The sequence below is a fragment of the Peromyscus leucopus genome, chromosome 7 (assembly GCF_004664715.2).
Source record: "Peromyscus leucopus breed LL Stock chromosome 7, UCI_PerLeu_2.1, whole genome shotgun sequence".
NCBI classification, from domain to species: Eukaryota; Metazoa; Chordata; class Mammalia; order Rodentia; family Cricetidae; genus Peromyscus; species Peromyscus leucopus.
The window spans coordinates 10,338,350-10,361,282 of record NC_051069.1 but is presented as its reverse complement, the minus strand read 5'-3'; the positions used below and the strand labels follow the sequence as shown (position 1 = coordinate 10,361,282).

Below are 22,933 nucleotides of genomic sequence, written 5' to 3'. Positions count from 1 at the left end.
AACAGTGGTTCTCAACCGGTGGGTGGTGACCCCTTGGGGGGGTGTCATACAACCCTTTCACAGGGGTTACATATAAGATATCCTGCATATCAGATATTTACATTATGATTCATAACAGTAGCACAATTACAGTTATGAAGTAGCAACAAAAATAATCTTATGGCTGAGGGTCATCACAACCTGAGGAACTGTATTAAAGGGTCACAGCGTTAGGAAGGTTGAGAACCACTGCTCTAATTGAACATGTACAGCACCAGGCAAAGAGGGAGCACCCCCTGTGGAATCCCTTACTCCCTGCCCCCGCCGCCGGCCTCAGAGCTCACTCTATGGCGGTAAAGGTGAGACACATTCCAATACAGCTATCTCACCCTGGCAGTGACCTAAGGCCAGGGCTCAGAGAAGAAGCAATCAGAAGACTCTGTGGAGCAGCCTTTTGACCGGATCATAAAAGATGACATCAGGAGGCATCTCCAGTAGAAAGGAAGCAGAGATGGTCGGACAGACGGACGGAGTCTGAGGCCAGCAGGAGCAGCAGGCAATCTAAACAGCAGTTACGGAGGTGTGCCTGGCCAGAGAAGGAAGGTATTCAATGTCCAGGTGAGTGGTTGGGAAGAATGCTGGTGGAAGGTCCCTTCTCTACTTCCTGTTCCTCTCATCCAGCCAGGCCCTCTCTGGTGCACCCACAGCATGGCTACCCCTGACTTCAGCCCCCACCAGCTCCTCTCAAAGAAAATCTCTCAGGTTCCAGCAACCCTCATTGGAACATACTTCCTTCTGCAGAAGTGCCTCTTGGGCCTTGCTCATCTCCACACAGATCTGTTTGTTCCCCAGGTGCCTACCTCTTACCAACTAACTCCACCACTAACCTGTGGGCTGCTGGAAGGTGGAACTTTCCAGAGCATCGCCTCTGGGCCATACAGTATCAGAGGGGTAGGGTGGTATGCCAAGCCTGCAGACCTCCAGCTCTCACGGCTCCCAGCTGGCAAGTTTGTGCCTGGTACATGGCCTACCACAACGGCTCTGACACTGGCCAGCTGCCTCTGAGCCACCAAGAGCCGTGGGTCACACTGTGCCGACGGGGAATGGGGAACAGGGATGGATGGGGACAGAACCAAAGCTGGAGTTTGGCTCGGGCCCTCTTCTCTCTGCCCTGGTTTACCACAGTCCCTCTGGTGACACTGCTGAACTCCATGGCAACAGAATGGTTTGTTTGGTAGGGCTTTTCCTTTTCTTTCCTTCTGCGATGGGAGGGGAGCAGCAACCAGGAGACATTATTGGCTACAGGCAGTGCTTCTGAGCGAGGAGGCAAGCGTCATAAGACATGTGATAGGATCCGGAGCCATTTCAGCCTGCTATGTGACATTGACTATGTTACCAAGCCTCTCTGAGCCTCAGTGTGGCCCCCACAAGACAGGCAGTGTTCACAGGCTGTGGGCAGGATGCTAGGAGACCCAGGTGGAGGGCTCCACATAGGCTAGGGCGGGAGAGAAAAGGAGGAAACCTGTGCTTCTCGTTCCACTCCCGGCTCTCCTGACAGATTTAAATCTCACAGCAGCTCTACCACCTGGGTCCCCAAACCAGGCCAGCCCAGAAAAGCTGTGCCCAGAGGCCTGGCAGGCAGTGAACTCTTTCTTCCTGTCTCGTCTCCTTGACCAAGAACTCTGACTTAATTGCTCTCTGCTTTACTCAATTTGAACCAACCAGAGCTCCAATTCCCCACAGGGAAGGAAGACAGAGAAGAGAGTGAGCTGCTTCTGCTCAAAAACACTAATGAGCAGAGGCCGGGAGACAAGGGAAGGTAAGCCTGAGGATGTCCTGAGCCAGCCTGAGCTCAACTGGCCCAGCAGGAACACATGGCCCAGTTTGAAGAATCCTCGGGAGAGGAGAGGAGAGGTAACAGGTGAAGCTACTGACTGGATCCATGGGCCACAGGTCAGCAGGTCTGGGCAAGTGATGCCAGGATCCCCAAATGTTTGGGGATACCCTGCATGTCACTTGGTAGCGTTCTTAGTCCCACTCAGGCACCAACATTCGGGCATCTCTGATTGCATCTCTTTCCACACCCGTGCCCTGGCTTGGACCCTCATAGTTCATCATGGCTGCTGGCTAACCACCGCTGTCTCCAACCTTATCTCCCACCCACCAGTCCTCCCCACAGCTCTCAGTCAGTCAGGAGCCAGAGGCAGAGAGCGCTTCCTCCTCAGCCCCCCTTCTGACCCGTGCTTCTGGTACTGCCCCCAGGGGCTGAGTTCCGTCTGTGGTCTGTGGCAGGCAGGTTCTCCCCAGCCTTCCAGCTGGCCGCTCTCAGCAGGAGAGTCTTCAGATTTCCCGTGCTCCACCCTTCTCTCCACTCCACTCAGATGGCTGCTCCGTCATTCCGGCCCTTGCCTGGCTGGCTGCGTTAATGTCATTTACTTCCAATGGATGGGATGTTTATTTGTGCTCTGCACAGCCTCCCCGCCCTCCTGAGGCGGTCCTTGAGGGCAGGGACCTTTTCTGTTTTGATCACCGTGTGGATGTGTCCCACTTTCTAGAACATTCGCTGGCCCAACACGCCCTTAGTGAGGAATGCTGCGGACTCCACTGGACTGCTTGATCACATCGTTCCCCTTTCCTACCGTGGGATGATGCACAGCTGGACAGGCCTCCACTACCCCCCCTCCCCCCAGCCACCAGCCTTCCACCTTCCCAGCCACCAGGGCTCCTCACTCATATTCACGTTCAAGCACGTGCCTCCCCTGTCCCAGAGCCTGAGCAGCTCTGTGGGTCCCCTCAGTCCTCAGGATTCCTGCTCAGTCCTCATTCACACACCTCCTCAAGTGTGTCTGCCTGCTCGCTTCCCAAACAGAGTTCTGCTTCCTTCAAAGCTGGGCAAGTCTGTCTCCTCCGTGTCCTCCGAGGCGGAGCAATGGCCGGCCTACAGCAAGTGCTCAGTGGGTGAAGGTTTGTGGATAGCCTTGATTGCTCTGAGGAAACTAACTGTGATTAACTATACCAGGCCCCAAATCCACCCTGGGACCAGGGGCAGCAGGCTGGTCATGAGGCTGAGAATGGAACTTCAGCCCAGGAGGGTCCCAGAGACACCTGATACAGCGCCCTAGGGCGAACAGAGGCAGCTCTGGGTCCCTCTCATGAGTGACCGTTGAGCTGACTTCTGCTACACAGGCTGGCATGGGACCCCAGGCTCTCACGTCTGAAGCCCATGTACTGTCGGGAGGACTTGCTCCCTTGCTCCTTGGTGCCCGCAACTCTCCAGGGGATGTAAACCGGACAACGGACAACGAATCCCCTTCCTGGGAGGAAATCCTGCCGGCATTCTCAGGGACAAGGGACATGCAGGCCTAGCTAAAGGAAGAAGGGGCCTTTTGTCCCAGCTGCTGAGGCAGGGCAGTGCCTGTGTCAAGGGGACACACCCTGTCCTGACCCCATAGGCTCACCTGGGCTATGGACTTCCCATTCAGCCATTTCTTTGGCTTTAAATCTTGCATAGTGGTACCTTGGCACAGTACAACAATTCTTCCATGTGCCTGGCCACGCCAGAATCCTTCTGACCCTCCGAACACTCTCAAGGAGCAGACAGGACTGAATTGTTAACTCCTTCCTTTCAAAATTGGAAATAAAGGCCCCGAGAGGTTAAATCAGTTGCCCATGGTCGCTCAGCATAGTAGAGGTAGAGCTCGGAACAGAGGCAGGCTAAGGTTTCAGTTACTGTCTGAAGTTAGCAGGAAAGGCTTTCTGAAGCCTGGATGGAGTCTGGAAGGATGAGAGGCCTCTTCAGAATTCTCACTCCTCCTCAGAATTCTCACTCCTCCTTCCTCCAAAAGCTCAGGCTCTGCCAGGCTTAAAACCCAGACCAATCCCTCTACTGCTCACTGAGACACCGGAAGCCGCCTTTCCCCGTGGCTTCTGCCCTGGAGGATATGTTCAATAAACATAACTACTTTCTCATCTTCCTGTAAACATTTCAGGCAACACAAACAAACAGACCTGCTTTTGATCTACTGCTGCTAGCTCAGAAACAGGGCGTCTCTCCCACGCAGAGCTCCCCACCCCCAGCACTCCAGAGCCCCCAGGGTAGCGGGGGACAGGGGATGGCAGGAAATCAAGGCCCTTCCTGCTGAGGCTGCTCATGGGGATGTAACCTGCAGAGAGCTGGAATCCAGAGTTCAGTCCTTGTCAGAAGCATCCCTCCCCACCGCCCGCCAGGAGGTCTGCTCTGTGTCTGCTGTTCTTGGGGACACTTCAGTCACCACTGCAGGGACGCTAGGATCCCCCACAGAAAGGTACCACCCACAGGAGAATCGAACCCTGAACTATGAGGAAACTCATACTCTCCGAGGGTGCCCTGCACCAGTCCCTTTTGTTTATTTATCCCAACTTTTTTTTGGGGGGGGGCACATTATTCTTGGATCTGGAATATTCGGTGGCCCCTGCAGCCAATGGAGTTCTGATTTGCAGATGGTTGTTTCCTGTGCTCCCATCCAGCCCCACCCTGCCTCCCAAGCTCAGGGCTGTCTGCTCCACACTCTCTGGAAGCCGAGATCCTCCTTTGTAGCTCCCCCCTTACTCAGACCAGGCCTTCCCTTTCCAATAGACTTCTGGAAAGACCTCTTTGCTTGTTTGTTTGCATTTTCTCTCTGTCCATCAGCTCAGAAGTGCCGCTGTCACCTTACTTGATCATCATCCTACATTGCCTTGCCCCTCTCCTCTCCCCCTTGTGGCTCTTGGTTGCCACCACCCAGGAACCACTCCTATGGCATCCCCTTCATCACATTGTCCCTGGAGACAGCTCCTGTGTCACCGGCTGTCTGAGGGCCACTGCTAGGTCTGGAAGGGATCTCTAGGAAGCACACTGCCACCCAGGCCACCTCCCTGAAATCCCTCAGATGCCAAGATACAGGGAGGACCAACTAATGAACTGTGTTGCAGAACTCTGAATACCTTCGAGCTGGTCACTGGAGAACAGAGAATCAAGCACCATCCAGGGTGCAGATCCACAAGCCAGCCCCCAGAGGCAGGGGTTAGGTGAGGCTGAAATCACCACCAGTGGCAATAGGGAGCCACTGTGGGTTCTGCATTCCTGAGGTCCCAGTGCAGACCCCAGACCTACCTCCCTGATCCCCCAGATCTGGGCTTTCTGGAGCACAAAGCCGCATCCTTAGAGTGGGTTGGTTTCTGAGAGTCAGAGAGCATCCTTCTTCTGCTACGCCTTTACATATTTTATATGATATATATATAAATATATATATATATATATTGCCCTGGTGCACAACCCCTAGGTGCAGAGTGATGGAGTGGTGGATGTTTATACACATGTACATTCATGTCAATCACTGTCCATCTAGAAGGTTCTTGTGCACGACCTCACACTGAGTACCACTGAAAGTGGGAAAAATCCCATCAGAGAAGAGCTCTGTTGCTGAATGAAGGCAGACAGGCACAGCTAGGCAAGGCCCTGGCTGGAAAGATCCTCTTCCCATGTGTCCTGGGCACCAGGGTTCCAATCATGCAGCAATAAACCTAGAACTCAAGAGATGAATACCTTTTCTCAGGCTACTGGGCAGGTCGGTGACAGGACATGAGCTCACCTCTCTGCCTGAAGTTCCTGCGGTCCTCCCTGAAGGAGGAAAGAGGAAGTGTGTGCACGTTGGAGAATGTGCTCGGAAAGAGATGCAGGTTTCGGGGTCTGGGAACTCGGGGAGAAGAAGGGTAAGCAGGGATCACAGTGGGACAGCGGCAGGGCTCAAGTCACTCCTGAACCCAGCCGCACCAGGTGATATCATCCTTGGACAGCTGAGGAAACGGAGTCTTGGCAGGAGGGACCAACCCAAGGTCACATAGGAAGTGAGGTCAGGATTCAGGCAGGAGCCCCAGGTCCCACACGGCCTTGTCACTGTGCTCTGGCTATGTCTTCCTGGAAAGAGACAGGCCTTACCCAGCTTCCTCTACATCTATCATTCTAAAGTCTAGAATGAAGGACAGGGCATGGAGTGTCATGGAGCAAGTGTCAAGGGCAGTGTCATGGAGTAGCCTGCTCGGAGCTGTCCTTAGGAAAAGGGCAGGCATTGGGAGCGTCTGCTCATTCTCTGTCTCCAGGCCAACACAGGTCAAGGCAGGCCCTCCAAAAGTGCAAACAGGGCCATGGTTTACTTCACTTAAACTCTCTGGAAGGCTCGGAATCCAGAGTCCCATGGCTCCTCCTTGCCTCTCTGCCGTGGTTCAACCTCCCTGCTCAGTAGCTCCCAGCTCTTGTCTGGCCCACAGCGAACTAAATTTGTAACCTTCCCACACTGTTGCTCACACCCCCCCCATCTGGAATGTCTCCTGGCCCCTCACCCATCCTCACCTGAGCATCCTTGAAGGCAGAGCCAGGCTGCTTCCTCCAGATACTGCTCCAACTTTCCAGCCCACTCCTAAGGGCACCCTAAGTCTGAGCAGGTATCTCTCTCACTGTTCTCTATGCTCTGCCTGGCATCCTCTTCCTCGGCACCCCTGCATCCCTGCATTTTTCTGAGTGGCCCGGTCTCCCTACAGAGACATGACACTTTGGTTTAACCCTGTCTGTATCCCCAGGGCAGCTGAGGGTCTAGCTCACAAATCTTTGCAAGTGTGTTCTGAGTGACTCCAGGGCCTCTCTGTGTTTACACAGGGGCGAGGGGTAGGAAGGTGCCAGTCCAGAGCTTGCCGGAGAAGCTGCCTATGCCCCTTCCCTTCCCTTCCCTTCCCTTCCCTTCCCTTCCCTTCCTTCCCTTCCCTTCCCTTCCTTCCCTTCCCTTCCCTTCCTTCCCTTCCCTTCCCTTCCCTTCCCTTCCCTTCCTTCCCACCCCACCTCCTCTTCCCTCCCTGCCTTCAGAACTGGAGCTCACCCTGCCTCACTTTCTCTTCAAGAACCTCTCCTGACTTTTCTGGAGGCCAGGTCCAGAAAGCGACAGCTGCTGAAAGGTTACCCTCCAAGGGACTTATATAATCCAAGGACCCAAAGGGGTTCTGCGATGTAGCTCAGTTGATACAGTGCTTGCCTAGCTGAACAAGGCTCTGGGTTTGAGCCTCGGAACTTCATTTAAACAACAACAAAATAAAGACACAGCATGGTGGTGTACACCTATAATCCCAGTGTTGGGAAGGTAGAGGCATGTGGGTTAGGAGTTCAAGGTTATCCTAAGGATGTATAGTAAATTCAAGGCTAACTTGGGCTACATGAAACCCTGTCTGAAAACAACAAAAACTCAAGGCCCCGAAGGGAATGAACTCTAATGTAGGTGTAAGCGGGAGGCTTGGGAAGGCACATGCAGGGTACCATCCATTATCTACCATCTACAGCCAGGCCATGGTCTTCAACGCTCCTGTAGACGCCTGGTGCTATGCATCCCAGGGTTGATTCCCTCTACCCTCCCCTGCTGTGTGAGCCAGGGTGTTCATAGTTTTATGCACCTTCCTGGAGATTCAGTTTCCCCAAGTGAAAACTGTGGATCGCTGCAGAGCTGTGGGGAGCATGAGGTCACGGCCATGCAGTGCAGAGCGGAGGGGCAGGCTGGGAGAACACGTCTTCCCACTCTTTTACCTAAAGCCAAGGCCTGCACAGCCCCAGCTCCAGGCCACCCCAGCAAGATGGCGCTCCCTGGCCCCACAGGGGTAGCTTTGTTCACGGCTTTTGAGGACCCATTCCTTCCCCTCCCCCATCTTCCCTTTCTCTCCCTCAAGCCAGAGTTTCAGCCATGACTTGGCTGAGAATCTCCTCTGGCTGGTGATAGGGGCTGGCCAGAGGAGAGCTCTTAGCAACCCAGGCTCCCAACCCAGGGCCTCCACGATAAAAGGAGAGAGAGCTGGCCAGAGCCCAGCCTGCCAGGAAGAGACTCCCAACAGGGACAGCAGAGGCCACAATGACAGCCTGGCATGTAGAGCTGGCAGCTGCAGCCCCCCATAGTCCCAGCTCCTCCTATCTCTGCCACTGCCAGAACCAGGCCTCAAGACAGAGCACTCTTGGCTGGTCCCCTGGGGAACCAAGCCTCTCCACTCAGGGGCCCCCCTCCAATCCAGTCTGAGTTCTCTAAGTTTCAAGATTCTGGAACTTTCCACCCTCAACCTTTCAATCAGTCCTTGAATCGTTAGTATCAGGCAAGTACAAGAAGCTGAGAAACTCCTGCTTAACTGGAGCTGACTCATTTGGGGGACAGGGACCATCATCCCACAGAACTATATCTTCCCCCAGGCCCCCTGAGACAGAGCTTCTGGGCAGTAGGGGAGGGGCACATCCCTATGTATCTTCAGTGCCCCTCTGGCTCCAGTGGACCCTGGATCTCTGACAGTGAGAGCTGAGCTCCAGCAGCAGCAGCAGTTGGCCGATGTCTTGGGTTTTGCTCAAATCTTGTTCTAGAGATTCTCATGTACCCTTGCTAAAGTGCATGGCCCTTGGACAAATGTCATGAGAGGTACCAAAAGGGATAAGCCTGGAGACTCGACAGACTCACAGTTAAGTCAGGGAGCCAGAGCAAATACTCAGAAATCATCAAGTGGCTAGGGATGTAATCCAGTGTGTAGAGTACTTGCCTAGCATTCATGAAGATCTGGGTTCAGTTACCAGCACTGTGTAAGCCGGGGTAGGAGTGGATGCCAGTAATCCTAACAGTCATGAGGTAGAGGCAGAAGAATCAGTTCAAAGTCATCCCTAGCTACACAGTGAGTTTGAGGCTAACCCTGAAACTATGTTTGGGGAAAAAAAAAGGAAGGAAGGAAGAAAAGAAGGAAGGAAGGAAGGAAGGAAGGAAGGAAGGAAGGAAGGAAGGAAGGAAGGAAAAAAAGAAGTCGGTAGCACATAGCTACCTGCTGGCTGGGATACTAGAGTCTAGGAGTCTTAGAGCTCCAAGAACTAAGAAATTAATATGCCCCAGGACCCCAAAAGAAAGGGCTAGCTTAGGCCCCAAAGTAACCTCAATCTATAATAACTTGGGTCTGTTCCCAGGGGCCATTATGAGTATAACAGGAAGGTAGACATGGGATCTTTAGAAGACAGATGGTTGACAAAGTTATCAGATGACTCCTCGGGTCTGCAGAAATCCCCTTCCCCACAAGCCCTACGTTCGCTGGGGATTTCTGCAGAGGGGCCTTTCCTGTGGTCAGCAGAGAGACACGAACAGAAGACCCAGGAGTGAGGTTCTTCTGTCCCCTTCCTTCCCGATAGCTTCCCAGGCCCTGGCAATCCCACCAGCTTCCAGACCCCAAAGCTGTGAGTTCAGAAATGAAAGTCAAGACATTTAAGCCAGCAAGGGTATGCCTTCTCAGGAACCCCAAGGCAAAGCAGGCCAGTACTCCAGGGGCCAGGGTGTATCCACAGCAAGGATCCTGTTCATCTAATGGTGACCTGAAGTTATGGGCCCATCTGGGACCTTCCCCTTCCGTGGGGAGCTCAGCTGCCTGGAAGTAAGATGCCACATCAGGGTTTCAGTGCTTTATCTGTTTTTTGTTTTTTTTTTTTTTTTTTTAATTAAAGCAACATACCAATGTGTGTGTGTGTGTGTGTGTGTGTGTGTGTGTGTTTGCCAAACCTGAAACATCAATTAGGCCAGACTGGCTGGCCAACAAGCCCCAGATCCTCCCGTCTGTCTGTCTGTCTGTCCAGTCCTGGGGTTACAGCACATGTAACCACGCCTGGCTTTTTACGTGGGTGCTCGGAGCCAAACTCAGGTTCTCATTCTCATGCAAACACTTTGCTGCCCGGGCCATCCCTCCACAGACCCAGAACCCAGTCGTTTTACAGGCATTTTGTCTGTCTCAAGCAGATTGAAACAGCACGCATCGACCAAACAGGGAGAAAGAACAGCAACTTCTCATCCACATGGAGCAGAACAGGAACTATTTGGAAGAGCTTCCTTTCCGCCCACAGACAATGAATCAATTCTGGTCAGGACTGCAGTAGGGGAGCCAGGAGCCAGCCATGGAGGGAGACTGCCTAGCTCTGCAGACTGTGAGGTACTGGCATGGACGGAGGGGCAACAAGGAGAAGAGCACAGCAGGCCATCTCTTTCTGTGACGTCTACAAAGCACCCAATGTCCACATGATTTTCATGTTACAGGGAAGAGGATACCGTACCGGTACTCGGAGATGGAGGACCTAGCCCAGCACCTCATGGTAAAGAACAGAAACAAGACAAGGCCTGGATCTTCTGTCTCCAACTCTCTTCTCTCACCATGGTCTGGGCTCGGCGTGTCCTTCTGGAGAGACTAAAGGCCCTGGAGTCGGGCTGAGCCAAAGACTTGCTGTGCGTCCTTAGCTGTCTCTTCACTGGCCTCCGTCTCTGTGACTACAGGAAGAGGACTGATAACAGCACAGACCGCATAGATTTCCATACAGATTAATAAACTAAGAATGTAAAGTAAATTTTTTTGCAGAGCTAGGGGTAGAGCCCAGGTCCTGTCATTGCTGGGCAAGTGCTCCATCAGTGAGCCAAACCCTCAGCCCCTCCAAAAATACTTTTAGTGTGGGCGGGGGTGGTAACTCAGTCAGTAAGATGCTTGCCTTGCAAGCATGAAGTCTTGGGTTGGATCTCAGTATGGTGGCACACAGTTCTAATCCTAGGGCTCAGGAGGCAGGGGTGGGAGGGTCACTGGGCCGGCCAGAGTTCAAATCAGTGAGCTCCAGGCCAGCCTTCCCTGTGCATGTGTTTTCTCTCTCTTTCTTCTCTCTTACACACACACACACACACACACACACACACACACACACACACACACACGACATAGCCTAGGGGAGTGTTAGCTGCCTCTCTTCCTTTTTGCTGTCCCGTCTGTGCATCCCTTGGAAACAGGAATCTCCACCTGGAGAAAGGCTGAGACCTGCTTCCTTACACAGCAGAGTTCACGAGCAAACGGAAGAGACAGACAGGACCATTCCTAACCCTCAAACGTTTCTGTGGTGTTCACAGGTTCAGGGAGCTTGACCCTATGATCCTAGGCTCCCCCGGAGTTAAGTCTGAGCCTGGAGCCCCTGGAACTGTCCTCAGTGGGAATGTCCTTTTGCCTTTGTCTCGGTGTGGCCAGAGCCTCCTGGGTGTGAGCCGCGGTCCTCACAGGCCCCCGTGGGGTTAAGCCCGTGGCATGTGTGCTGTCTTGAGCCCTTATCTTCTTGATGCTCCTGGTGTGTAGATGGCCAGCCGCAGAGCCGTGGCCTTCCAAACATCTGCATGTATATCCCCATAGGCCCACTTAAAAGTCCCAGGCCCATCTAGATAACAAGAAAAGCAGAACGAACACCAATGGTCATGGCTGATCTCCCTGGAGATGGAAGGCAGGGAGCTCTCTGCCAAAGCCAACTTGCTTTTTTTTCCAGAGCTCATCTGGAAACAAATGATCTCACTTTGCAGCCTGGGGCCAGCATGACCACTGCCCTCCTTGAAGTCCAGGAAGGCTCTAGGGACAGAGCCAGAGTGACTGACCATGCCATGTCCACATCCCCTGGCCAGGTTGGGGCCGCTCTCCCATTGTCGACTCTTGGGCCAAGGGAGAGAAGGAAGCCGTGGGTAGGAGGCCCACATCTGGGTGGCCTCCACTCTGCCTGACTGCACCACCTTCTGCAGTCACTTGGAGTGCTGGATTTTTCATCTGTAAAGTGGAGATAAGAAGAGCATCCCGCTGCACGGCATCCTGAGGATTGCGTGAGCTGATGCCCATATTCCACATTCCTCCCTGCGGTCACCAGCGATAGTAGAGTCCAATTCCAGACATTAGCCCATCCTGACCCTGTGCCTCTCACCTACCCCTAGGCCACTCGTTTCACCTGCTACCTCCTCTTCATTCTTCTTAGCACAGCTCACATCACTTCCTGACCCCTACCAGAGGTATCAGGGCAGAATGGAGGCCACTCCAGAGCCCCCAAAGCTGCTGATTTCACAGCCCCCAGGATGCACGTTAATTGTCTTCCTGCCTTCTGTATTAACACTCACTGCCAGGTGTGTGGTAAGTGCTTCACATGGACAGGCTCCCTTGGAGTTAGTAATAATAATAATCCTTGTAAGTGTTCCTGTTATCAATCCCCACTACTAGATGGGGAAGCATGTCCAGAGAGCTTAGGTAGTTTGGCCAAGAACACAGAGCAAGTACATGAGAGAGACCATCTATCTGACCTCAAAGCCTGCCTTCTCCTCCATGCCACTGGCACCCCTCACCAGCAGGAACCTTCTGGAAGTCAAGGCGACCTCTGGATGGGTCTGCAGGCCTGGAGCAAAGTCTGCATTCTCAGTGTCAGGGGAACAGAGGTGAATCTGCAGCTGTCACTCGCTGTTGTGACCAGGCTGGCAGCACCGTCCAAGTAGCCTCATGTCAGACGCCATGGCTGGACAAGATACCCTCTGTCCTTAGAGCAGACGATACGCCCACTCCCAGTTCTGCGAGGTCTGTGTGTTCGCATGCGCCCAGGACATACACTTGGTCCCACTGGGATGCTGGTTAATGTTGAAGGAGCGGGAACTAGGAAGATGAGATTGGAAAGGAGGCTGAGCTCCCAAGCCAGATGTGGGCTTGCGGCTGCCTCTGACCCACATCAGCTCTGTGACTAGGGTGTGGTGACCTCTCCACCCTCAAGGCTCTGTTTGCTCATCCTTAAACCGAGGGGACTCTCCGGGTGCAGATGGTCTAAGGATTCAGAGCGGGGGGGGCTCTCGCAGACACTCTGTAAACCGAGCCCCAGCAGACCCTCAGTGCTTCCTTAATTAATTAGAAGGAAGGACCAGGCCAGAAACTGATTACAAAGTCCCCCCAGGGGCCTCCTCAGGGGTGAGAGAAAGAAGGAAGTGGCAGCTCCCCTCCCCCACTCTTTGGTGTCCCTGAGCAGCTGGTGCCACTCCAGACCTACAAAGGGAGGCTCATTCTGAACAGCTCCTTCTCATGTGGCAGCCACTGGCTTTGCATCTGCCCTGGCCTGGCAGGGTCTGCCTGCCCTGTGCCAGCTGCTCCCAGCTGCCCTGGCTCCAGGCTGCTGTGGAGCTGGGGCCTGGGTCCCCAGAGGCCACCTAGTAAGCTCAGGACTCTACAGAAGGGGAAAGGAGCAGGGCTGGGCACACAGGGAATCTGCACATTCCCTCATCTTCTGGACAGCTGACAAGCTCTGTGGGCCAGGCAGATGCAAGTCAGTCCCTGGCTGCCCCGGTGCCAGGAGCCGAGACTCTGCGGGCCGGCAGTGGTGGCTGCCACGGTGCTGGCTGGGGCTGTGTCTGCTCCAGTGAGCTGGGCCTGCCCAAGAGCAGTGGAAAAACTCACTCCATCCTGAGACTCCAGGCCGGATGCCGCCAGGCCAGGGATCCTGCCAGGAGCCATGCTCCTCACTGGCAAAGCTCAGGTCTGCACTGGCTTCACAGTCCTTCCCAGACATCTCTCAGAGTGACCACAGGTGCCCAGGGTGAGGCCTCCCATCAGAGAGCACAGGGCCTCTGGATGCAGCAGGACTAAAAGATCTAATGGCTTTTCTAGAGGATGGGTTTTACCACCCTGTGGCAGAGATGGGAAGGAAGAAGGAAGGACAGACGGAAGGAGCCTGCTTCTACTGAGTGCTTACAGCATGCAGGCAGGGTTGACTGCTCCTGACTGCTGCCCACGCAGCCTTGAGATCTAACTTGGGACTCTTGTCACACATCTCTTCTATCTCTGCTCCTCTGAGGTCCTGGAGGGCAGGGGCTATGGCTTGTGTTTTCTGTGTCCCTGGTAACTAGCCATGGCCTGGTCCAGGTAGGTATTCTGAGGATGCATACTGAGTGGTTGAGCCACACACCTTTCTGAGGAACACCAGAGTACCAGACACCTGGAAGCAGGACAAAGGCAAGAGGAGGCAGGAGGGCCTGTGGGATGGAGACTGGGTCTTCTCTGACACTTCTGCATCATTGGACCTGGCTTGTGACCTGCAGCCCACCCCCCTTTCCTAGTCAAAAGTAGGGGAAAGAGGGGAACTAGAGATGGGCTGCTGGGACCCAGGCCATCCCAACAGTGAGACTCCATCATTACTTTGGTGCATGCGCACATACACACACACACACACACACACACACACACACACACACACACAAAGAGGAGGAGGAGGCGGAGATGGTCTAGCAGAGAGAAATCCAGACCCCAGCAACACAGACACGGAAAGCTGAGTAAGGAGGGTGACCAGAATCCAGCTGAACACTTCCATTCAGGCTGCCTGAGGTCCCCTTTGCAGAGTAACTCCACACGGAGAGAGGCCATTCAGAATCTGAAAGACCAGCTTTCAGCCCTCCAGCCCTGGGCTGGCCAATGGCTGGAGCAGGTCACGACCTGTGCTCCCAGGATCTTGGGTCCCTCATTTTCCAAGGGAAAGCGTAGGATGTTTGACGTCTCCGACATTTTGTTCTCCCCTGGTGGCTCCCCAGATGCTCAGGAGGCATCTGATCTTGGCTAAACTCTTGTTTGCTGGGAAGGGTAATGCCATCCTTGGCCCGTTCCCTTTCAGTGGAAGGCAGGGGCTCCTGCAAACAGGCTGAGGCTCTGATTAAGGCAGAGGGAGAAGGCTGGCTTACAAAGAAGGGCACAGGCGTGGTTACAGTGATACCCACTATCCTGGAATCACTGTTCAGATAGAAGGAGGCTGCCAGAAAGACTCGACTCAAATGCTCACCTCTAGGTTCTGCTCATGTACAGCTGGTTCCTGCCATGTGGGGTACACTGTGATCTCCAAGTTAGCCCCAGAGCCTGAAGACATTAAACCCACAAGCCTCTACCTCTACACAGCACATAGAATAGACAAGCCCAGCCAGTGTAAGGGATCTCTTCCTAGACTCACAAGCTCCAGGAGATCAAACTAGAGGGACTGATCAGTGAAACGCCTACATGCAGTGCACAGACTTTTCTTCCAGCCCATGAACTTGTACGTTGCACTCAATTCTGATTCCTTTTAATGCTCCGATCTCCCATCTGACAGCAGTTCAGATGTTGCAAGGTGGGGGAGCGATACCCGCACAAGCGCGTGTCAGGGGCTGGATCGAGGTAGAACACTAGGAAGGGCAGGCGTGAAAACCTGAGCGTGAGCGTGGTCTGGAGCTCCTGTCAACCAGGAAGCAGCCTCTGGGCTCTCCTTGGAGGGCTTGCTTTGTAGGGGCACAAGCAGAGGTGTGGCCGTGACCAGGTGTCTACAGGCTGGGAAGCTGCCTCTGGTCCTTCCCTATATTGCATTTCTTCTTAGCCCCTCCCCGCTTCCATAAAAGAATTAGGTAGCTTGCTAAAACACATCCAAACAGAGCTGAACATCATAACAAAGATGTCCTAACACGGCCACCAGCCTAGAAGGCCACAGCATGACCGTGTCACTGTTGGCACAGGCGTCAATTAGGGCAGGTATCCCTCCACAGATCCCTAGACTTTAGATATAGTGGCTTCCCACAAGGAAGGGGTTGGGGAACGTGAGAAAGACAGAATGGTAAGTGGGAAACTGAGGCTCAGCTCCATTAAGGAAGTGCCGCTGACAGTCTAGCGACTTACTGCTTGCTTTTGCCCTCTCTACTTGCCAAGTCCTTCTGAGGGCTCAGAGCCTGTGACCTCCCCCAAGCACTGGCCCAGAGGACTCTAGCAGGGAACATAGAGGGACACCATGACTCTTTACCTGGAGCACGGTGACCAGGAGATCATCTCTCGTCACTCTCTCCCCTACAGTGATTCCCATCTCCCACATTCTTTATTGGATTCTTCTTTTTAATCGGGGAGTAACTGGACCACCCCCAGATGACAGAGCCCCAAGCACACCTTGCCAAGAGCAGAAGACGTGGGTCCCTGGAACCAGCTCCTGCCAGAGGCCTGAGGAGAGAGACGACGGGTCCAAGGTCATATCTCCTGTTAGTGGTCCATCTAGCACTAGAGGCCATGCCTTCTAAGTCTCAGGGCCACGTGCAGCCGGCCTCCCTGTGCCTTACAGGAGTGGGCCTGTGCTGTACAGCACTAGTGCGGAGAGAAAAGACAGGGTTAAAGTGGGGATTTTATTTAATCCTCTGATCTGGCTTAAGCCAAAGCCACATTGGTTTGAGCAGGAGACAAGAGACACACAGAAGGGCTTGTTGGGGGGCTGGGCAGGGCGGTGTTAGAGAATAATCTTTGTGTACCTAAAGGCAAGATGGGCTAAGTGGCCCCCGTGATCATTACCTCCCTGTTCCATTCCAGTCCAGGGTCCAGGCCTCCAGGCAGTGACCCTCTGCCATGGAAGTCCAGTAGTCCCGGGGGTTCAATAGTACTGAGCAACGGGAAGGTCTCCACCTGGAGACTGAGGCAGACTTGAGGGTAAATCCTAAGCCTGCCACGTATTTGCTGTGTGACCTTAGGCACATCACCTCGCCTCTCTGAGCCTCTGCTTCTTCCTCAATTAAATAGAGTCTTATACAACAATAGAGAAAAGTTGTCCAAACCTGTTTACATGGACAGAGGGATTGCTGAGTCAGCCTCGGTGCTGTGATTCCCAGTCCCAGCCCTTACTCCCCCACCCAGGCTCATGCATTACTCTTCAGACCCCACCTGCCCGCAGCTTTGGCATTCACAACCTCAATAACCATCCCTCAGCCTAACGACATTTGGATTAACTTTAAAACGCCAAGCATCCCACCACTTGATACAGCAAGCTTGACGGACCACCCCAAGCACAGGCGTATACACGCCCAGCCCTCAAGTTCACATTCTCCTGGTAATGCTCCCCGAGTCCCAGAACTGATGACAAGGTCTGAAGCTGGAGTGAGCATGTCACTGGGGCATGGGGCTTATTAGAAGGATCTAGAATGGATAAGCTGTCTCGGCTGACTCTGGCCACAGCAGGCTGCCTGTCCTGCTTGGCTTCCACCTCCCCAGCTGTAAGAGCCAGTGAGCCGTTGGGAATGGTAGAGTCTGGCCTGAGGTGTACGGATGACTAAATCCACGGGCAATGCCAAGGCCCAAGCCCACTGCCAGGATGTGAGGTCTGGCCTCTGACAGAACCTGGGAAGAGTACAGTTCATTGTCTTCTCTAGTTTTTCCATCACCACCAAGGCCCATCTTTTCGCTCTCCCATTGCACAAGAGGAAACCGAAGCCCAAAGTAGGCCTAACCCTCCTGGAGCGATGAGGTCAAGTCTGTCTTAGCTCTGGGCCCATCCCACTGCCCCAATGGGCTCTCCTCTTAACTCTGCTTCCTACAGCGGCGGCGGCAGGGAAGACATCCCACAAAGTTCTTTAACAAACCCGGGCTCCTGTGACAAGCCCAAGAACTTCCTCCAGCCTGGGGTCTGCCAGGATACCCACCTTCTCTTCCCAGCTCCACTCCTACCCACCCGCCCTGATGCGTAGAACCTTCCCTATCTCTGGCAGCTACTCAGGGATCAGGCAGCGCCTCCACAGGGTAGCTTTGGAGTGGGGCACCGGCTCCTGGGGTACACAGCAGAAGCGGGCAGGTGGGGTGCAGCTCCCCTCGTGAGCCTGACCAGGATGGCCAGCCTATCCCTGCATCATCAGCATGCGGGGGCCCTCAGTCCTCACGGCGCGTGACACTGAGGGACAGACAACCAGTGCACCCGCCAGCCCGAAGCAGCTCTCCAGGGGTTAAAACTGCAGCATCTTCCACAAGGGTTAAAAAATGCAGTCCCAGGGCGCGCAGGGATGTAGTCCACACCGCCCAGGGCAGCAACGAAGGAGCATCCCTTCCTGGCATCTTGCAGTCTCCCCGGGGGCCGAGCGACTCCTGGGAGCCGGAGAGTGCGCGCGATCCTTTCCTGCGCCCCTCAGCCGGGGCCCGGGAGGCTGCAACGCCCGCGGGTCCCCAGAGCGGCGACGGTCTGCGCTGCTTACCTTTGTGACAGTCATGCAGAAAGCGGGCGGCGGGGCCGGGCGCGGGCGGCGGCGGGCTGCTGGGCCGGGCTGGGGACCGCACGCTCGGGAGGCCGCTGGCTGATGTCAGCCGCGGCCGAGCATCTATAATAGATGAGGCCGCCGCGCCGCAGGAAGGCGAGGCAGGAAGAAAGGCGGGCGGCGGGCCGCGCGGGGGGCGGGGAGGACCGACCGGGGACTCGCTACAAAGAGAAGGCGGAGGCAGAGGCGGGAGCGCAGTCCGGACGCCTGGCGGTCCCCAGCCCGGTGCGTCCAGGCTCGGCCCCCTTGGGCTGCTGGCACCTGCGGCCGGGGGCGTGGGCGGCAACCCGGCCCTCTGTGCCGCGTTGGCTCCGGGCGCTGGGTGAAGTCACACGCTGGACGGGCGCGGCGCGCGGCCGAGATGCCTTCCCAGGTCCGGTCGCCCCCTGGAGGTTCCGAAAGTCCACCCGCTACGAGTCCCACAGCTGCCACACCAGTTCAGGGTTGCCAGGAAGCACTCCTTTGGATCTAAGTCCTCAGAGATGAGCTCGCCCCGAGGCCAACGTGGTCCACGTTACATCGGAAGAGACAGGACCTGAGTGGGAAGTGACTTGGACAGGGGCATAGGACCGGGTTGGCCCACCAGATTCGCCTGCGGTTCTCCACTTGGTGGCAAGCTTCTTGGTAGCCCCTTTGCAGACCTTGCGTTGTATAGTTATAAGGACAGCCAGGGAGCCCTCTATAGGAGGGACAGGGCCGACCCTTCTCAAGAATGTCCACAGCACTGTTTTGGGGGAGACGACAGGTGCCGGTGTGCTGAGGAAATCCGGGCCAGGTCACCTGCACCCTGCAGCCGCCGCAGGAATTTGAACTACAATTGCCTGAATATAGCCGTGCAACTACCTGGGCAGAACCGGTTTGGACAGACAAGGAGGTGCTGCGGCCATGGAGGGGGAAGGAGGGAGCGAGTTATTGGGGCACCTCACTCTCTCCTGGGGTTCTGAAGTGTGCCACTTGCTCCCAGAATTTCTTCACAGCAGTTCGCCGGAACAACCAGACCCACGCCACACATGAGCACCACCTGCTCTGGAGGAAAGTGCGCGAACAGGAAGGGGGGGATGCTTGCCCATTCCCCCAGCTGTACTTGTAGACTAGAACTACAGTCACATAGTGACCAATCTCTGTAAAGTGCTTTGCGGTAGACCCGATGTTGTTTGTATTTACATGCTTTCTTTCTTTCTTTCTTTCTTTCTTTCTTTCTTTCTTTCTTTCTTTTTTTTCAGCCCCAAATGCAAGGGATGGCATAGTGGCAGAGCCGGACTTGAGTCCGTGAGCTACAAGGTTCCTCCACAGCTGTTGCCATCTTTGAACCTCTTATGTGTCTTAGGAGGGATATAAATGCCCGACAGTCTCCAGGGGCCTTGGAGCAACTTACTAGGTCTCTAAGGAGAGTAGATGCAGCCTCCAGCCTCAGGCATTGGCTCTGTGCCAGACCCCTCCCAGGTGTGGTCATGTGAGACCTCAAGTCTTTACTGCCTCACCCCTGCTCCAGGAACGCCCACCTCATTCTCTGCGGCTGTCCAACTGCATCCCGTCTCTGGCACCCCGCTCTTACCTGGTACTCCAACCGCAGATCTGTGCACTCATACACTTAGTTCAGAGTATCTGAGTTTCTTCCATGTGTGTGGAGTGCAGAAGGGAGCTGGCTGACTTCTAGCTATGCCTTCTCCTCCTGTGTGTGCCGGGGCACACAATAGAGACCCTGTCTCAGCAATAACAAAAACAAAGGCACCCAAGTGTGATGGTGGCATATACCTTTAATCCCAGCACTTGGGAGGCAGAGGCAGATGGATCTCTGTGAGTTCAAGGCCAGCCTGGTCTACAGAGCGAGTTCCAGGACAACCAGGGCTACACAGAGAAACCCTGTCTTGAAACAAAACAAAACAAACAAACAAGAACAACAACAAAAAGATCCAATGTTGACTTTTGACCATCACAAGCATGTATGCACGCGCTTGTACACACACACACACACACACACACACAGAGAGAGAGAGAGAGAGAGAGAGAGAGAGAGAGAGAGAGAGAGAGAGAGAGTGTATCTCAATGATGGAATGCTTACCGAGTATGTGTAAAGCTCCAGGAAATATTTAATGTCACCAGGTACAAATCAAGGATGTTGTATAGGAGCTGGGGAGATTGCCTTAGTCAGCAAAGTGCTTGCCGTGCGAGCATGAGGATCTGAGTTCAAATCCCCAGCTAGGTATGTTAGTGCACACCTGTAATCCCAGTGTGGGGCAGGTGTGAGGCAGGTCTATCTAACCCGGGCTCAGTGAGAGACCCTGTCTCAGTAACAACACTAATAAAGGCAGAGAATGATTGAGCAAGACACCCAGTGTTGACTTTAGGCTATCATAAACGTGTGCAGCTGTACACTCACAACAAAGATAAGGTGCATCTCGATGATAGAATACTTATCTGGTATGCACAGGGCTCCAGGCTTCATTCTCTGCAACACACACACAAACACACACACACACACACACACACACACACACACACACACACACACACTTCGAGCAAAATAAATGTTCTACCAGTGGAAGAAATGTAAACTAGACCCATGAAAACATTTCCCAGCAGGCAACTGACCACTATCAGAAGGATTCAGATACCATGTTGGGACAGGTGGTCTTGAGTTGGCGAGCCTTAAGCCAGGCTACTCCAGCCCTATGACCCTACTAGAAACCATTGGAGGGCCAGCCAAGAACACCAGCAACCAGCACCCATCACCCATCTCACTTCTGATCCCAGACTGTCATCCTCAGCTACCCAGCATGCCTCTTGGCACCTCCCCCACAGGCTGCTGTTGTTATGGGCTCTGGGAATGAGACAAATGCTTGATGTCATCTTGAGCCAAAAGTAATTAGGAGCATCAATCTGCAGCCCCCAGGACCCATTGTGACAGGCTCCAAAGGCAGAGAGGAGACACTCTGGATTCCTCGCACGCCTGCCGGCTCACCCCTTCTATCACATCTTCATCTCCTCAGAAAGAGACGAGGTCTGGATGGGCAGAATACTTCACCGAGAAGCCCAGGCCTCTGGTGCCAGGCGCAGGATCAGCCTGAAGGAGGGACTCAGAGCTGTGAGCATTCCCACGATACGCTGTCAGCACCACCAGGCCTGTCCCCCAGCCACAGTGCCTATCTTGGTTTGGTCCACTTGGAGCCACGCTTGAGAGAACACAGATGGACTCGAGGTTCACCCGGAAGGAGAACCCAGGAGTGGAGGAGGAGATACAGTGGCCCCGAGGTTGGCAAAATGTGTTTTCAAGGGCACTGCTGGGGCCCATTGGAGGAAGGTGCACATGGAGAGTCACGTGGCTGCTGTCAGTCAGGGAGGGCAGAGCACTTAGCCACACTCTTCTCAGCACTGTGCTTTTAGGCTGGGAGTCCAGGACACTCCACTTCAGGGCATGTCCTAGACAGAAGTGGTATCCACGTGGCTCCAGTCTGAGTTCCTTGGATCATGTATTGAGCTACGTGTTAAATCAAGCCCAGGCTAGCCCAGGCTGTACATCACAAATCATGGGGTAAAGAAGAGTTCCCATCATCAGCTCCAGTGTCTTTCAGAGGCATTCATGCCCCCAAGCTTTCTGACGCTTTTTGCTCACCCTCCAACACCTTTATCCCTTGTTTTTAGCGGGACGAAACTCACATTCATCCTCCAAAGCCCAGCTCAAATGGCATCTCTGTGCGGCTCTCCTGGTACTGCCTGAGTCCCAGGGTAGAAATCCCCTAGTGGAATCTGTTTACCTGTCTCTTTAAGACCCGTGACTACCCCTCCTTCTCCTCTCCTGTTCTCTCTCCAGCAGGCACCTAGGAGGTTCTGGGTAGCTTCCAGCCACCCAAGAAGGCTTCCTTCCGCGGGCTTCTTTAGCGCCTGCCTCAGTAGCCATCTGATTCAGGTCCCTGCTCCACACAGCAAGGGGTCAGGTCCTCTAGACCCGAGGCTTCCCTGGCCTTGATGCTCGCTTGCCCAGCCTTGGCCCAGCCCTGTATCGGACACCTCCATACAGAGTGAGGGAGGCTTGTTCCTGGCCTGCAGGAGGCTCCAGTTTCCCAGGAAAGACGCACTGAAGTGGGCACCCCCTGGGTACTGAAGACAGGAGGTGTCCTACAGCAAGGAGCCAGGGAGGTGGGGCAGAGAGAGGGAGAGAGAGCTGGAGAGAGGGAGGAGTTCCCCTGGCCCCCATCTCCATCATGCCACGTTCTAGCCTCCCTCGGCTACTCAGCCTTCCAGCTCTGACAGTCTTGCTGGCCCCATGGCAGCAGCCCAACCTCCCCCCTCCTCCTGTCCTCCCTCAGCATTTTCTTCTGCTTCCCTTGGCCTTGGCTGCCTGCCTCCTGCGCTCACCATCTGTCCTCTAGCTGGAAGTTCCTGCACTTCTGCTCAGACACATGGATCTGCGTTTGTAAAACCTTGCAGAGGCTCCCCGTCGACCTCAGTTTAAGGCCCCGGACGGAGTCCTCAGGACCCGTCTCTGCCCCTTGTCCCTCTAGGTCCGCCTCACCTAACTCTTGCCATTCCTTGGCCTGAAGCTCTAGCTGCTTCTCCAGCCTTTCCTCCAGCTCTGCCTCTTCCAGGAAGCCCTCCTGGATGCATCCAAGGAGGTTTCTAATCCCCAGTTGCAGTGGCACTCTGAGCCCACTCTGTGTGCTTAATCAGGATTTCACTCTGCCTGCCCCCCATTCTGTGCGTGTGTGTGTGTGTGCGCGTGCGCGCACACACGTGCTGTGTTTCATTTCCTGTGAGGATGAACGGGTGAGCTGGGGACTACAGGGCTGGCTCTTCTGCCTGGCGGGGCCTGGACATGGCTGTCAGCTGCTGTTCCCCACCCCTTCCCTGTTCACGGTTCTTAGGGCTGCATTTTTCCGTCTCCATCTCTTTGTCTTGCGGCCTCTCCCTTCACCGCTCCCAGCCGCCCCTGCAGCTCAGCCAGCACACACACACACACACACACACACACACACACACACACACACACACACGGATTTAATCACCCAGCACCGCTGCCTCGCCCACTGAGAGTCCCACCTGTGGCTCAGCCGCCTCCGTGGACTTCTCTATGCCCC

At 54.6% G+C, this 22,933-nt stretch overlaps 1 protein-coding gene across 1 annotated transcript in view; it reads right to left on the bottom strand.

Annotated features, from left to right (window-relative positions):
* Coro2b (coronin 2B) overlaps positions 1 to 18,761 on the bottom strand; it is a 112,830-nt gene extending 94,069 nt beyond the window's left edge. Inside the window, exon 1 of the mRNA XM_028867114.2 lies at positions 17,799 to 18,761. Coding sequence (XP_028722947.1) covers positions 17,799 to 17,813 — 15 coding nt within the window. The 5' untranslated portion in view covers positions 17,814 to 18,761. The remainder of the gene's footprint in view (positions 1 to 17,798) is intronic.
* Positions 18,762 to 22,933: the final 4,172 nt, after the last annotated feature.